Raw genomic sequence first — 18,282 nt, forward strand, 5'->3', positions numbered from 1 at the left:
TCAGACTCTGTGCGACCCCATAGACGGCAGCCCACCAGGCTCCTCTGTCCCTGGGATTCTCCAGGCAAGAACACTGGAGTGGGTTGCCATTTCCTTCTCCAATGCATGAAAGTGAAAAGTGAAAGTGAAGTCGCTCAGTCGTGTCCGACTCAGCGATCCCATGGACTGCAGCCTACCAGGCTCTTCCGTCCATGGGATCTTGTATAATTTCCCATAAAATGAGGATGTCTTTCTCTACTGCATCTAATATATGTTGGCCATCTAGTAGTCTCTGTTTCATGTCTTGCTATTGCTGAAACCATTATTAGTTTGCAAGACTCCTCATTCTGGTCTTAGACTGATATAATTGGTAGAAATCTCTCCTTCATAGTAAACCACAATAACTGTCTAATTCTACCTCTTGGTCTTAGATATGCCCTTAAAAGCAAAAAGAGTTTAAGTCTATACTTTTTTTCTCCTTTTTTCCCATGTGGTCACTTTTCTGATATGTGGTGGTAGCTATAGTGTCCTTCCTTTCCTTTTGCTTCCCTTTCCCCAGTCCATTCTTCAGAGTCAGTGTGCTTAGTTCCTCGGAGAAGGCGATGGCACCCCACTCCAGTACTCTTGCCTGGAAAATCCCATGGGTAGAGGAGCCTGGTAGGCTGCAGTCCATGGGGTTGGGAAGAGTCGGACATGACTGAGCGACTTCCCTTTCACTTTTCACTTTCCTGCATTGGAGAAGGAAATGGCAGCCCACTCCAGTGTTCTTGCCTGGAGAATCCCAGGGATGGGGGAGCCTGTTGGGCTGCCATCTTTGGGGTTGCACAGAGTCAGACATGACTGACGTGACTTAGCAATAGCAGCAGTAGCAGTGCTTAGTTCCCTTATATGGTCCTCATTGTTGGATATTCCAAAGTCCTTGTCATCCTTATCAGTCCTCTGTACTCACTGTAGATTACAGTGTCTGGACCACTGCTTGAGATGTAGTTGAATGAAGTCAGTTTGTGCTCAGTTATGTGGAAGTAACAAAACACCCTAAAACATCAGTGGCCTTATGATTTATCACGATGCATATTGACTCCTGAGCCTCTTAGTTCTGCCCCATGTGTGTCTTCATTCTGCGATGCAGGCTGAAAAAGTAGCACTGATCTGGGATATGGGGAGAACAAGAGCTGAGCCATATTATGACTCTTAAAGCTGCCACTCTGATGTGCTGCCCTGACTTCCTGTAACATGTCACTGGTCGTAGCAAGTCAGGCTTGACCCGTGGTAGAGAAGTGAACTTCTGTCGCAGGAAGGAACTGCCAGTCCAGGGCGGTGGACAAGGATGCATAATCCTCTTCCAGGGAGTGGAGGTGGGAAAGAACAGATAGTTGGGGAAAATAATACAGTCAACCACATTAAATGGTAACTTAACCACATTTAAGGTAAGTTATCTCCTTACCTAGTTCACAAAGGACTAGCGGTCATCATTGTTGCCTTCTACCCTAAAAGACATATATTCAGTCAAAGCAAATAGGAAGCCACAACAAAATTGAGGAGGGGAAAGTCATGTTTTATTCAACTGTGTTCATGTTAAGTCGCTTCAGTCATGTCCGATTCTGCGACCCTATGGACCCCACCAGGCTCCTCTGTCCATGGGATTCTCCAGGCAAGAATACTGGAGTGGGTTGCCAGGCCTTCCTCCAGGGGATCTTCCTCACCCAGGGATTGAGCTTGAGTCTCTTACATCCCCTGCATTGGCAGGCAGGTTCTTTACCACTAGCACCACCTGGAATGCAGACAAATCAGAAGGAACAACACATTCTGTTTTTCTCATTATTCTAAGAAAGGGATATGATAATGATAGAAGTGTGCTGCTGGAACTAAATTCAGAAGACAATAACAACAAATTCTTCCATAAGGATCACTGACCAACACAGAGGACATTGTTTTTGAACAGTGGCTTTATAGAAACAGAAAAACTTCATTCTGTGGCTCTTTAGTATAGCAGGTGTGTTAAACCTGAGCAGTCCTGAATAGGACTTATTCAGGGAATCTGACCATCGTAATTTCAGTCTTCTTCCCACTGGATCTTTTACTAGAGTTGTCATTAGGGCACAGTGCATAGGATGACCATCTGACTCTCATGTCTTTTCATTTAGGGCTGGGATTAGGTGCTGCCGCTATTCCTCAGTAGACTCATGCCTACCACTTTCTCTCTGCCTGGGGTGTCTATATCTTCATTTTGTACATATTCATAAAGTAGACGGAGAAGGCAATGGTACCCCACTCCGGTACTCTTGCCTGGAAAATCCCATGGCAGTCCATGGGGTCGCTAGGAGTTGGACACAACTGAGCGACTTCACTTTGACTTTTCACTTTCATGCATTGGAGGAGGAAATGGCAACCCACTCCACTGTTCTTGCCTGGAGAATCCCAGGGATGGGGAAGCCTGGTGGGCTGCCGTCTATGGGGTCGCACAGAGTCGGACACGACTGAAGCGACTTAGCAGCAGCAGCAGCAGCAGCATAAAGTAGAACTTTAAGGGAACCACTCACTGAGGGGTCTCCGACTAGTAAATAACAGTACTCCATCCCCTGTTGTTATTGCATAGAAATACTTGAAGGTAATACTGGCAAAGCTAATGTCTCTTCTTACAAAGCCAGTACAGTTGTGTAAATAAGCTAGATTAATTTTTGGTGCCTGGGAAGATGAAGGAACTCATTCTCAGTGGTTGGGAAGCACATTTGAGAACATTAAAGGCGTATACAAAGTGTCCTTTTTAAGTAGTGTTTATTTGGCAGATATTTAGGAGAGAGTAGACAAAAAGAGTGTAACGAGGCTCCCCAGTCCTACACACACACACATGCGGGTGGTGCCTAAATCTATTGGAAAGGCTTGGGGTCCTTCACAAGTACAGGGGACCAACCAGAATGCTTGCTTGTGAAAAGAGAAAATCCTGTCAGGCTGAGAATTTCTTGCAGACAGGCAGAGAAATTTTAAGGTGTATATCTCATCACTGAAGTAGCTTTGTTATCCACCATTTTCTCTACTGGAGGCAACTCTCATGTGAGCAGCTATGGTTAAGTCTGAGGGGCAGAGGATAGGGTGCCAAAACCTATGCTTATAAAACCTGCAGACCTTACAACAAAATTATTACCTTAGCAGCTGGAAAGAATACACACCAACCCATGCACAGGATTTAACATTACCGGGATACATACACAAGGGACGTTTAGTCAGACTGTGGCAGAGTGGCAGTGTATATGACGGAGGAAACACAGACTTCAGAGGGAAAAAATCTCTTTTCACTGGTACATTCTTATAGGTGGGACATTGATATTTTCATTTTATCACAGAGTGTTTTAAATTGAAAAAGTAATGTGTGAAAATGGTTAAAAATTAAAATACCCCAAGGTAGAAACAAAGCCCTGACCTCCAATTCACCTTTCTCATTTGTAGCATTTCCAGTTGGCCTATATGTGCTATTTATACCCATTGAGGATCTCTCAACTCAGTGCACTGTTCTAAGGAGAACAAACATCCTTCCAGCTCAGATCCTGTTCTTGCTTTTGCCCCATCAGATTGTTAGCTCCTATACAAGAAGAGGAAAGTTTGCCATCTTTGCAGCATATAGAGCACCCAGCCAAATGCTTTTTGCTTCTGTAGCTACTCAATAAATTTTACACTGAGAACTCTTTAATTTTTTAACACACACACACACACACTGTCAGCATTTCTTTTTCTTTTTACCTCGAATTCACTTCTCTGCACAGGGGCTGTGTCTCACTGACTAAATCCCCCAGGTCCCCTTCCCTGTGGTCCTCACACTCCTCTCTCTGCATTCCCTACGATGAGCTCGTAAGGCAGGCCCAGTCTTGTTCCTCTGGATTGTAGTCCTTGTCCACTCTGCTGCTTGGTTTCTTCTCCAGCCCCTCTGTGTGCCTCCTTCCCTTGAGTATACAGGACTCAGGGTCTAGATTTAAGGTGAGAGGGTTTTTGTTTTTTGCTTTTTAAAAAAATTTAAGTATAGTTGATTTACAGTGTTTCAGATGTATAGGAAATGATTCAGTTTCATATACATATATATAGCACATATATACACATACATATATATGTATATATTTCTTTTTCAGATTGTTTTCCATTTTATAGACTGTTACAAGATATCGAATATAGTTCCCAGTGCTGTACAGTGGGTCCTTGTTGTTTATTTTATATATAATAGTGTGTTTCCATTAAACCCAAATTCCCAATTTTTTCTCTCTTACCCTTTGGTAACAATAAGTTTGTTTTCTATGTCTGTGAGTCTGTTTTGTAAATTAGTTCGTTTGTATCGTTTTTTAGATTCCACATATAAGTGATATCATGTGGTTTTTGTCTTTGTCTGACTTGACTTAGAATGATCATCTCTAGACCCATCCGTGTTGCTGCAAAGGGTGAGAGAGTTTAAACAGTGCTTCCCATGTGAAGCTTTTCCTCATCTCCAGATTAGGTTAGATTCTCTTCATGTAATACCCTAAATATATATATGTCTCCCATTTTGCCTTCCTCATGAGTATATTTATTTTATTTAGCAGAGGTAGCTAAGACATTTTGCTCTCTTATTATACGCTATGTAAACATTTGACAAGCATTTTCTCATGAGTTCTTCAGAGTACCTTTTTAATATACAGTCAATTGAAGCCTGGTGATAAATAACATGCCTTATATGTCACACAGGTTGTCTGATCCTAGAGCCGGTAAGCTCTTGACTCCATGCTTCATAGCCCTAGTAGAGGATGTCAGGAGTGTCAGTTCCTGGACAGAGGTCAACACGGTGATAGTAGAGGTTGGAGGCAGGAGTAGGAACTTCATGAAGTTTGTTATTTGGGAGACATCTTTCTTGGTTATCTGGGCTACCTATTAGGTGACTTTCCTCTGTGTTCCTAAAGCATGCTGCCTCTGTGCTTCTGTTGTGAACTCTGGAGAGGAAGAGAGGGTGCCGTGTATCTGAACTACAGACCACATTTTCTCAGCTCAGCTGACTAACTTCAGAACCGTGCTTCTGTATTTTTATCAAGGTGGCTCCTCTCACGGTAACACGGGCGTGTGTACATGCATGCTCAGTCGTGTCCGACTCTTTGTGACCCCGGGGACGGTAGCCCGCCAAGCTGCTCTGTCCATGGGATTCTCCAGGCAAGAGTACTGGAGTGGGCTGCCATGCCTTCCTCCAGGGGATCTTCCCAACCCAGGGATCAAACCCGCATCTCCTGCACTGCAGGCAGGTTCTTTACCACTGAGCCACCGGGGAAGCCTTCACAGTAACACATTAATTAGTAAAGAAGAACCTGTGGTAAAAAGCAAATGTCTCCCACCCACCTACTGCTCCCTCTCAATAGTATGGAGGCAATTTCTTGGTTTCTTTCTGATTGTCTTTCTACTAATTGTAATTTCTCCGAAAAAGGTACTAAGAAGTACATGTTTTGAATCCTTGTCAGTCTAAATACGTCTTTATTCTGCTCTTCATGGAATGACAGTTTAGTTGTGTATAGAATTGTCGACTGAGAATTACTTTTCCTTAGAAAGTTGAAATGTCTGGTGTTCTATTATTCATTTTATTGCAGGTGAATTTCTTCTGTCTGAAAGCTTTTATGGTTTTTCCTCCTGATGTTTCAGAATCCTCTCTGGGGTCTCTGTGAGTTCTTTTTCATTAAGCGTGTTGGGTAGTTTGTTGCCCTTTCAGTCTAATGGTTCATGTGTTTCTCAGCTGTGAATGTTTCTTTGATTTCTGCCTCCCCATTTTCTTTAATCCCTTTTTCTTGGATTTCCCCTCACTCAAGTGTTCAGTCCCTTAAGTTCGCCCTTTACGTCTCTCATATTTCTCTAATATCAATATTTTTCTGTATTCTTGTCTTTTTGCTATACCTTCTGGTAGACTTCCTTTTCCCATTTCTTTAATTTAAAAAAAAAATCACATTTTTAGTAACTTTAAATACTTAAGAACCCTTCTATACTCTTTTTCTTCCTGCCACGTTTGCCTATTATATGGCTTTACATAATTACTGTATTTCCTCTTCTTTAGCTTCAGTTGTTTTCTTTTCTCTAGCATCGGCTTTTCTTTTTACTGTCATTCTGAATTTTCCTCATGAGCCTGGTGACTTTCAGTTATTTATCCCTAAAATAGAAGGCCTGGATAGCCATTGTGGGTGTCCTCTGCTGAGTAATTAGAACTGTGTAGGAGCTGGCTCTTTCTCCTTAGTAGGTATTCTAACTGGGAACTTTGTATAGAGTAGGGCAGGTCTGGGTAGATGGCAACCCACTCCAGTATTCTTGCCTGGAGAATCCCATGGACAGAGGAGCCTGGTGGGCTACAGTCCACAGAGTCGTAAAGAGTCGGACACAACTGAGCGACTTCATTCACTCACTCACTCACTCACTTTACATTATGGGGACAGATCTCCAGATTCCCAGAATGAGAAAGATTTTAATCTGTAGTGCCAATAGCCACACTAGAAACCTTAGCTTTTCTTTTATTTTTTTAAGTTTGTTCAGTTAAGTGAATTTGCCAGTGTTGGGGGTGGGGGTGTGTTGTTTATTCTTTACTTCTTTTAGAAAGAACTCCTAGGGGGCTTTATTTTGCTTTTGTCTGGGACATTCTGGCAGCTATATAGTAGTCCCCCCTTATGTGTTGAGATATGTTCAAAGATCCCCAGTAGATGCCTAAAACCATAGGTCATGGCAAACCCTACATAGATGATGTTTTTTCTTCTGTACACATACCTGTGGTAAAAAGTTTATAAATTAGGCTAGGCACAGGAAAAGATTAAAAAGCCATACGAATAATAAAATAGAAAAATTATAACATATGCTATAATAAACGTTATATAAATGTAGTCTTTCTCACACAGTACCTTACTGTACAGATTCAGTGCCTTTACCATCTTAGCTAAGCACTTATTGCTTTGGTTGAAACTTTTGCAGTCCAAGGTGTGACAACGAAAACTAGCACAAATTTCTTTTTCCTTCTTCATGGTTTCACAGAAGATTCAATCTTACCACAGATCTTAGCATCCTCAGCATATGATTTTTTTTTCTTTCATTATTAAGTTGTGAACGTCCACCTTTTCACTCAAAGGAGGTACTGTACAGCTTCTCTTTGGCAGATCCGAATTGCCAGCATCACTTCTCTTGCATTTGGGGGCCATTTTAAAGTAAAATCAGAATTCCTTAAACACAGGCACAGAGATACCACAACAGCTGATCTGATAACTGAGATGGCTACTAAGTGACTAGCAGGCAGGATGTGCTGGTCAAAGGGATGGTGCCAGACAGCGTGAGGTTTCAGCATGCTGCTCAGAGCAACACTCGACTTAAAAGTTATGACTTGTTTATTCCCAGAATTTTCTATTTACTGTTCTAGGAGTGAGGTTGACTGTGGGTAACTGAAACCACAGATAAGGGTAGGGGAGGCTACAGTACTGTAACTGCTGATGAGGAACAGTAACTAGGGCGTGTGGACAGGTACTTTGTTCCATATGTAGATCTTCAGTCCATCCATCCTTTCTCAGCCCCATGTCTTGTTCCTGTTCCTTTGCAGTACCTGTTGCTTCTAAGCAGTCACGTCTTATCAGACAGCTTCCACATCCTTTGTGGTTCTCTTTGTCCATCGTCTTGCTCCCATCTACTCTCTGTCACCTAGTACAGACAGGGATTGGGAAACTGTAGCCTGCAGGCCAAATCAGTCTGACTGCCTGTTTTTGTAAATAAAGTTTTATTGGAATACACCCATGCTCATTTGTTTACCTGTCATCCATGGCTGCTTGTGTGCTGTGAGGGGAGAGTTGAATAGTTGAAACCAAGACTAGCAGAGCTGAGTATCTGCCCCAGAGACTGAATGACATACAAAGCCTAAGCTATCTAGTCTTTGGTCCTCTACTGGAAAGGTTTGCCAACCCCTGGTCTAGGAATGTTTTGAGATTTATCATTTTCTGGTGAGCATACGTACCTGCCTTTACTTTCTCAGCCACTTCTCTTTATAGGAATTTAAATGATTGTAAAATTCTTTTTTAGTTCAATAATACTGAGGGAGTGCATACATTCCCTCAGGCCTCTAAAGGCCTACTCGACCCTGTAGAACTGGAAAGACAGATTTCTTACTCTTCTCTGTGTTAGTATACTGGCAGCCTGCTTCTCAGTGACTGCCTTCCGTGTCTGGCCCTGTGAAGTCATGGAGGGGCTCTGTGAGAGAGCAGGGACTCTGTGTAGTTCCTTGTGTCTTAACACAAGACCGTGAACATAGTCAGCTTTCAAAAAGTGTTTGTTGAATGTACTGAATGATTATGTTTCCTTTTTTTTCAGACTGGTTGGGATCATCTGGTTTTTTTTTTTTTTTTTCTGAATGCATATTTAAAATAGCTTTTACCTATTAATTCATTTTTATATCCTTTCTTAAGATGACTTATATGAAGAATGGTTAATCTTATTAGGAATGGAGAGGAGCTTTGTATTCTGGATATGTGTCAATCCAGATGTTGTCTACTATTCACCTTCTAGAAATGTTCTTTTACAGACTAAAGTAATATTATCTACTTTTTCATTTTTTTTTCTTTACAGTATCACATTATTTAATGGGTAAATAGTTGCAGTTTAAATAGTGATGTGTTTGCAGTCGATGAAATGTCTTCATAGTGATCCAGAATGTTCTATGAGTGTATTTTCAAAATATTTTTCAATTGAGATTTAAAAAAAAAAAATCTCGATTATGTGAAATTATTACAAAAAATAATTCTGAAACAAAAGACTTGTAAACAGGAGTAAGAATAGAATCTAAATTGATGGGTTTTTTTTTTACTCTGATATGTGTGTGTGCTTGTCTTTCTGACCGTCCCATTATTTAAACTCATTTCTCGTGTAAATTAAGACAGATACACTGAGTTCTTAGATAATAAAGAAATGATGTAGATATTTCTACATTTACTCTAAAGTAAATTTGTCATTTTTTTTCTGCTGCAGTTAATATGTTTTCTCTTGAATTCTGGTGTCCTCAATAGTACCAGTTTAAAATGCATAGCAGTTCCATAAAGTAGAGATGGCTCCTGAATGCTCATTTGGAAATAAAGCAAATAGCCTGTTTTAACAACTTCTGCAGAAAAGCATTTTTTATAGATCTGCTTCTTTCCCTGTTATTTCCTTTAAAAAACACAATTCAGTACTCATTATTGGGTGTTATTTGATTCAGCCCATCTCCCATGCACCTTTCAAACACATGAACAAGTTTATAAATGCAGAAATTTGAGGTTTTAAATGTTTTTATGTAACTGTATCATACGTGTAGAGGAAAAAGAAAGGAACACTGGCATCTCCCAAAGGAAGGAATGAGGAGGACGTGTTATTGACACTTTGAGACTGTTGAGCTCTGATGTGGTGATAAAGAAATGTTCTTGGCCTCCGATGGCAGATTTCACAGGGCTAGGATCCGGGGGAACGGGGAGTGTCTTCCACATTTTCTTCTTGTTTGTTTGTTTTTTACTTTTGCTACATGTGTATAATATGCTTATGAAAAGAACCCCACTTTTTCTCAGAATACATTGTCTTTTGTCTTATTACACCTAAACATTTTTGAAGAAATTGTTTTAAATGGAATCTCCAAGAGATGAGGAGCTATGTTGGCTTTGTATACAGAGTCATTGTAGAAGAGTTCAGGAGTTCCATAAATGTAAGGCAAACAGTAAAATATAATGACATGAGAAGTTTATATAGGTATTTTTTTTTTCCTTTTTTAATCAGTGCCATCCTGTAGTACTTTCCAAGATGGTATAACTCTTCTATATCAGCACTGTCCAGTATAGTAGTCATTAACTACAAATAAATGAGCTACAAATAAATGTTGAGTACTTGAGGCATGGCTGATATGACTAAGGAATGTAATATTTCATTAAAAGTATTTTGGTAAAGTATTTTTATGGTTTCTTAATTGGAGACTAACAGATTTTAATTTTGTGCTATTATTTTTTTTTCTTTTCAGGTAAATATATGCAGATGATGAACATTCTTAAGCCAATTGCTTTCGATGTTATCCATTTCATGTCTCAGCTCTTTGATTATTACTTGTATGCAATATATACCTTTTTTGGTCGGAATGATTCAGTAAGTCAGTCTTTTGGGGGAGGAGTCTGTTTCTTTTAAAATTTGTTTTTGTAAATGTAAAGTTCATTCTCTCTGTATAAAATACACAAATAACATTATTTTGAAAATTATCCATCCAAAATGCAACAGAATTATTGATACCAGCCTTTTGTGTGCCCAGTTGCCTTGTTTAAAATATATTAGTTTTAAGCTTTGATATAATGGACATATTGTATGTTATTCACATTTTTGGCAGAAAAAGTGCAGCATCTCTGTCTAACTTTGATGTATTTTGGCAGTGAAAATGTGCAGGTTTGCTTTGTTTAAATCTGTCTTGGTGTATATTTATTACAATAAATGAAACATTTTAAGTACTGGCTAACAACCATAGCAGGCACTGTACCTTCAGAAGATAATGGCAAATATTTTTAAAAATAATATGAAAATCTTTGAACTGAACCATCTGCCTGCCATAGAATTAATATTTCTTGTACCTCCTTTATGTGCTTACAAAGATCTTGTTGAGTTTTATCTTTTTCTACTCCTAAGGAGAACAGCACAGTATTAAGCAGGTAACTGATCTGATATTTGGAAATTACTAGGTTTTTGACAGATTTTTTTTTTTTTTATAAAAGCATAGCATTGGATTTTATGAACATATCCTAATACTAATTTTTCACATACAATATTTTATACCTTTTCAAAAACTTGTGAGTTTTAATGGATGACTATATTCATCATACAAAATACTCATATTTTCACCATGATCACAAGTATATCAAAGACATGATCTTTTAATATAGGATCTGAATTTGCTGTGTTCTTAACTCTGCAAAATTAGAATACTAACATAATCAGAGACTTAAGTTGCTGCAGAATTCATGTCACTATAAAATAGGTACTAATTCATTACACAATGCTCAATAAATATTAAAGAAGAAAGCCCTTCTGGAGTTTTAGCTAATTGTTAGCATCTTTTAGTCTTCTAAATCAGTTTTACTGTATCTTCTTAGACTGTGCCTCTAGAGCAGTGCTGGCCAGGAGAAGTTTTGCAATAATGGAAATGTTCTATATTTGTACTGCCCAATATGGTAACCACAAGCCACAGTGTCTTTTGAGCACTTAAATGTGACTGGTATGATTGGGGACTGATTTTTCATTGTACTTGATTTTAGCTGGTTTATATTTAAATTAGTCACATGTGACTTGTGACTATCATATTGGTTAAAATAGTTCTGTTCCGGCTTGAACATTTGTCAGGATAGACCATATTTCTGGGCCATGAAACATGTTCTAATGAGTTTAAAAACCATAGAAATCATATAGGATATATTTTCTGATGTCAGTATAATTAAATTAGAAAGAAATAACAAAATGGGAAAACTGAAATATTTCAAAATTAACACACATCTAAATAAAGATTGGGTTAAATAAGAAACCACTAGAGAAATTAGAAACTATTTCAAAGTGAATGATAATGGAAACACAACATACCAAAATTCGTGGAGTGGAGTTAAATCAGTGCTTAAAGGGAAGTATCTGATATTCGGCTCTACCTCTTCTTTTCCAGTCTGTTTGCCTTGTATTTTTTATTCTGTAGGCCTCATACATATATATATATATATATATATATCTGTATGCTGGAGAAAAATTACAAAAGTTTGACCTCCAGCACAACGTGAAATAAAAGTGGTGCGAGCTGACGTCCTGTTCCCTCCTCCCTCATCTCTCCAGGATAGAAAGTGTTGAGCCTTTCACCATTGATTATGATGCCAGCTATTTTATAGAGTCCTATGATCAATGTTGACAAAATTCTCTTCTGTTACTGGTTTTCTGGATTGTGATTATGAAAGGATAAATTCAGTCATGAAAGGATAAATTCGTGTTATCATGAAAGGATAAAGTTTCTGAATCTAAGCAATCATAACTTTCTTCCCTAAAGAAATATATTAATATGATGAATTATGTTGGTTAATTTCAAAGTCGTATTTTAGGCTATTAAACCAGTCTTATATTCCCAAGACAAACACCACTTGGTCATGAAGGAATTTGGTAATATTTTCTTGTTGTTGTTGTTTGTTAAGTTGTGTCCAGCTCTTTGCAATTTCATGAGCTGTAGCATGCCAGGCTTCCCTGTCCTTCACTGTGTTCTGGAATTTGCTCAGACTCATGTCCATTGAGTTGCTGATGCCATCCATTCATCTCATCCTCTGTCATCCCCTTCTCTTTCCTCAATATTTTCTTAAGAATTAAAAAAAAAAAAATTCTGCCCATCAAGTTTATGAGTCTGTAGTTAGGTTTTCTGTGATATCTTTGGCTTAGAAATCAGTGTAATATTAGTCTCATAAAACAATTGGGAAACATTCTTTTTTATATTTTCTGAGAGTCTATGTAGGGCTAGTACTTTTTGAAGGTTTTTATTAAATTTAACAATTACTGCTTAATATTCTGTTTCTTCTAAGGTCAATTTTTATGAGTTTGTCAAGGAATTTGTCCATTTTATCTGGTTTGGTAAATTTATTGGCATAAAATTATTCATAAAATTCTCTTATTATCCTTTTAATGTTGAAGAATCTGTAGTGTTATCCATTCTCTCATTCTTGATACTGAAAATACGTGTCATCTCTGTTTTGTTTTTTCTGTGTCAGTGTGACCTTTCCCATCCTTGGGTTCTTTAAGTATATGAAAATCGTTAGGCTTTGTAGTTGAAAGTAGTAATCTGTGGGAAAGAAATTCTGGTGAATTCTCTCCTGATAAATTCATTAGATTGATTGATGTTAGTGTGACACATGTGTCAATAGCTCTCTTGTTCCCTTGAGGGTGAAGATTTGACTTCTTTCCCTGATATTTTGGTAATTTGGTGTTTGGAAACCCTCTGAACGCTAAGAATTTGAAGTTAAAACATTTGCAGGGTTCTCCCCAAAGTGATTTAATGTGCTTTTCGTTGTCTTTTTCAGTTGGAATCAACAGGACTAGGTCTTAGTAGTAGTAGACTAAGAACAACTCTAAACAGGATACAAGAAAGCCTCATTGATCTGGTAAGTAATCAATTGGAATCCATTCTTTTGGGTTATTTAAGATAGAAATTGGCCATCTAATCAGCTACATGTAAATGTATTTCTATACATATGTTAATTCCTAGTCCACTAATTGTTCCTAGTCCACTAATTGCCTGTAGGAAGTGAGATGGAGGTTTCTTATAGCCAGATGGAGAGAGAAAGCTAGTATACCCCAAAGAATATGATACTGGTTCTGTGTGCAGTGCAAGTTCAAAGAGAAGAAAGGTTTATCTTCAGAATTAATGTCTGAGAATGTCTAGAGGAGGATGCTCGACTTTGAAGAGCAGGCATGGGGTCAGTGAGGAAAAGGAGAAGGAATGGTATTCACATTAAGGTTCCGAGGCTGAGCAAGGGCCTGGTGGTGGGAGCAAGCCCAGCCCAAACTGACAGGTTTTTGTGATGGGGCATCTGTTTATGACAGAGAGTTGTGTTGCAAAGATTGTTTAAGGACCACTTTGTAAATGTCTTTAACATTTGAGACGTTTGGGTTTAATTGGCTATATAGTAGGGAGTCTTGATTCTTAACTGTCATGTGATGAAATGCATGTTTTAAAATGCTGTGTTAGCAAAACTGGGACTGATGCTCTATAGTATTTAAGCCAATACAAGCATTTAACATAAGAAAAAAATTTTTTTCTTATGCTTGGTCACTGTAGCCAGAGACGTGTGTTCTTCAGTGCTTTTCTCTGCATCCATGGATTTTCATCTTTATTCCTTCACTTGCCCAAATAAGCAATCACTTTTGCATAACCTCTATATTATGAGCATACTTCTTATTGAAGTTTTTGTAATCATTCTTTTAAGCAGTACTTATTTGGAATAATTATTATATATCATGCATTACTATAATAGTGGAAAGGTCATCAGTACACAGAGGTAATTCTCATCTTCTTGAAACTTGCATTTTACTGGGGCAGTGAGACAGATAAATATGTAAGAGTGGCAGGTCCTGATAAGTGCCAAGAAGAAAATGAAGCAGGGTGATGGGACAGTGCTCTTCAGACAGAGATATGAATAAAGTGAGAGAGCCGTGTGTGGATATTTCGTGTGAGCACTGTTTATGCAGAGGAAATAACCTGTATCTGTCTCATCCACTCCCCTTTACATTCGGAGATCTTTTTGCCCAGCACTTATTTTTAAAATACACATTCATATTCATAGCACTTACTTTTGTACACAGCATCTCTTCAATATATGTATATAAAGTAAATGAATAAACTTGAATCCTTGAGTTTGGTGTCACCTGGATTAACCTGGCTTGTTATCTTGGTCTTGTTGTCCACTTAATCCTGGTCTTCATTTGCAGAGTCAAAGCTTGTTTGACACAGTCATCAATTTCTTTTTTTTTGGTTTTGTGTAAAATCCGTCGTTGACTTTCAGCCCCATTGGCATTTATCCGTTTCGATTTTGCTTCTCCTTGTTTGACACTGAGTATAACCTTGACCTGAAGATCTTGTTTTCCAAATCTTAGCCTACAGCTGAATTATTTCGTGTCTCTGGCTGAATGCCTGATGATAGATGGGCCAAGATATACCACTAGAGTCATTCATGCTGGTGGTTCTCTGGTAGCTCTGCTAGTTACTAGCTTATGATTGTCAAGCCACAGTTCCAGACCTGACCCTTGAGGTGTGGATTTAATGCTGTCGTACAGCGTGTAATGAAATAGCCTGGTCCAGTAAACAGTGGCCAGACTAGCTGTTCTTTAAGACAAGCGGTCACCCATCTACTGGTAACAGTGTATCTGTAGCACCTGTCAGACCAGTTCTTGATGCACTGGAGACGTTTTTTCCTAAATTGGTGTAATAGTCAATTTTATGAATGCATTTTTTTGTTAAACCAGAGACAAACCCCTCCCTAATAAATAGAGTTTTCCTTTGGTACCTTGTCTTTTAAAGATATTTATTTGTTTGTTTTTGGCTGCACTCTGGGTCTTTATTGCTGTGCATGGGCTTCTCTGCTTGCGGCCCAGCGGGGCTGCTCTTCGCTGTGGTGTGCGGGCTTCTCATTGCGGTGGCTTCTCATCGCAGAGCACAGGCTCTAGGCTCACGGGCTTCCGTAGTTGTGGAATGTGGAATCTTCCCAGACCAGGGATCAAACCCGTGTCCCCTGCATTGGCAGGCGGATTCTCAACCACTGGGGAGGTCCCTAAACATAACTTTTTTTAAGACCTTATTCTTCCCATCTCTTAAATCAAAGACTGCACCTTGGACCAGAAGCTTGTGCAGGCTGGCGTTCCCCTTCACTGACTTTGACAGAGTCTCTCCAGAGTCCTGACTCCTCTGATGGATAAGACTCTATAGCAGTACAGCAGAAGTTTTTCTGAAAATTTCCATTAGTTTCCAATGATTTACATGTTAAATTGTTATTCATACTGACAAGCATTGTTTTATTATTTTAAAAAATATATTTGTCGTTTACTAGACCTTGATCTCAGGTTTCCATAAGCTGGTATATAAATCATCTTCATTAATTTGTATCTACAATGGCAGAGAACATTAATTGGTTTCTTGCTATTCGATATATTTGTCTATTAAAACAAATTATAGCCTAATCAATCTGAAACCACTGAATGGAAATAGTATTTTTTCCTCATATTTCTCCTGTGTGTTCCTTAAAACTTTAATAAGCACTTTTTGGGTAATTTTCTCCATATATATATTTTTAAGTTTTGCTTGTCTTCAAGCTGTAAAAGGCAGAATCACATCATCATGTTCTTTAAAATGCCACCTGAAACTGCTTATCATGTAAATTCACTGTAAACTAAGAAAATTTGTTAGACACATCAAATAAAAGTCTAAAAAAAGATGGTGTAATAGTGAACAAGTAGGAAAAAGGGCTGGTGTAGGTGTTGGTGGTATCAGAAATGTGAATTTTTAGTTATCTACCTGGTGATGCTCAATTGTTTGCTTTAAGACCTTTGGCCAACTTTGGATCTTTGATGAGAGAAGTATTCTAAATTGATCCAGAAAAGTCCATAAATATGAATTTTCTTTGCGTTAGTACATTAGTGGCAGAAAAAGCTATAAATGTAACTTTCACTGTGAGAATAAAGATGACGGTTTCATTTCTTAAAGTCTTCAAAAGGCTGTATGTCCTTTCCTTACTCTCCTGGTATGAGCTGAAACATGGGTCCTGTTTAGAAGCTTTTCCGTTTAAGTGCGCAGTACGCACATACCATTTGCCTACGTCATGTTGACATTTTGGTGACTTTCTTGCTCTTCTTGAGCATATTTCCCTAGATGGGTCTGTTTTGAAGGTAGACCCATCAAGATTTGTTGATGGATTACAAGAGGAGTGTGACGCTGAGAGGAGTCAAGGATGGTAGCTGACTTCGGGAGCCTGTGCCATTAGTGGGTGGCTAAGTCTCAAGGAGCTGCATGTTTTAGGAGGACATCGGGAGTTCAGTTTCAGATACGTTAAATCCGCTAAAGATGAGAGACCAGTCAGGGCTTAAATTTTGAGCTGTTGGCATGTGGATGGCATTTAACTCTGTGAGACTGGATGAAATTGTGTAGGGAGTAGAATGTCAGTAAGAGAAGTGTCAGGAATAAAAACTGGAGCACTGCTGGGTTCAAAGGTCAGGAGGAATATTCAGAGATGGATATTCAGAGTTGACTCTTGGACTTGGCCCTAAGCCAGTGGGTACTTGGCTAACTCCTTCTTCGTGCAGTGAAGCAGACAAACGCCTAGTGGGAATGAATGGGCTTGAAAGAGAATAATAGAGTAAGAGAAGGTTCTTAGCATCCTCTCCGTCAGTGAAACTGAGGAGGGTCTGCTCATGCCAAGAGGCATGCCACGAACTTAAGGTACAGAGAGGGCGAAATTGGTCCCTGCCTCGGGAACTCAACGCTGTAAGGGAGAACAGCCACTGACAGACTGTGCTGTACACCACCTACGGGCATGCATGTAGATGATGGTAACACAAGTACATTTCTTGGGAGAGTGAGAAATTTACAGGAAGGAGGTGAATATGAGTTCACACTTAAAAAGTGAAGTAAGAGCTAGGAAGACAAGGAGAAAAGAGCTCTAAGACAAGAGCGTCAGTAAGGCAGGTGTAACAAGCAGTCCAGTGTGACCAGATCTTAGGGGTGCAGAGATCATCTGGAAACGAGACTGGCAAGGTGGTAAAGGAGTGATGTCGTGGCAACAAAGTTTAGGCTTTTTCTCCATGAGGAAGGGATTGTCAGTTGAGATTTTTAAGTTACAGACTGGTGTGATCACATGCCCATTTTAGAAAAATCACCTAGGTATTATTGAAAAGTAAACCAGTGTGGAGAGTGGAGTAGAAACGGGAGAAGCTAGAGGGACTACTAGGGGACTTTTAGAATGGGTCCGGTCAGGAATGTTGTGGGGCCCTGGTCCTGATGAAGTAATGACATGAGGAAGAAACAGGCAAGAGAGTTTCTGTCTGTTTAGGCATGATGGAGGTGAGAAGGAAGCGGGGTCAAGAGTGATTCTAAGGCTTTTTACTTGGACACTCAGGTAGGTGGTGATTAAATAGCCACCAGAATTAAATTATTAAATATAATAGCCTAGGCAACCAGTTGGTATGAAACAGTATGAAATTTTGTCATTTTTTGGTTTTTTTGACAGTAGTGGGGTGATTTTTGTTCCTTTTTAGTAGAAGGAAATAAATAATGGAGCCATGACACTGATTAACTTGCATGGTTCCCTTATCCTGATTGTCCTGAGAGAAAACACAGTTGTTCACAAAATAACTTTTAAATGCTAATTGAGTAATTATAGATTGAAGAGTGACAGTACCTTTACTGGAAGACAGGCTATAAAAAAAAAACTAAAGAATAAAACCATTTTCTAACTTGAAAGGTTTTATAATGTATTATTTCCATTTTGCTAAATTTACAAACCTGTTACGCTCCCAGAGTAACATCAGCATTTGATGTCTCCTTTTTTCCATAAGGCAAATGTTAAGAGATTTGTGATTATAAAATTGATTTAAAAAGTAATCTAGATTTACATTTTGTACACTTCTAGCTTTGTTTATATTCAATTTTTGTGCTGTAATTTTCTTCAAGGATCTTTTAAGGCTCAGCCCACTTGTCTCTTTGGACATCCGTTTCTTTTATTTCCATCTGCCATCTTCCTGCAGATCAGTAGTCTATGTGTAGACATATATAATACAGTTGATTCTATT

The 18,282-nt window shown here is 38.8% G+C and overlaps 1 protein-coding gene across 1 annotated transcript in view; it reads left to right on the top strand.

Annotated features, from left to right (window-relative positions):
* Positions 1-18,282, top strand: part of VPS50 (VPS50 subunit of EARP/GARPII complex) — a 132,035-nt gene that overhangs the window by 100,194 nt on the left and 13,559 nt on the right. The window contains 2 exon segments of the mRNA NM_001105413.2: positions 9,968-10,089; positions 13,026-13,106. Of these exon segments, the coding sequence (NP_001098883.1) occupies positions 9,968-10,089; positions 13,026-13,106 (203 nt within the window).

The sequence above is a fragment of the Bos taurus genome, chromosome 4, assembly GCF_002263795.3.
Source record: "Bos taurus isolate L1 Dominette 01449 registration number 42190680 breed Hereford chromosome 4, ARS-UCD2.0, whole genome shotgun sequence".
In the NCBI taxonomy this organism is placed as follows: domain Eukaryota; kingdom Metazoa; phylum Chordata; class Mammalia; order Artiodactyla; family Bovidae; genus Bos; species Bos taurus.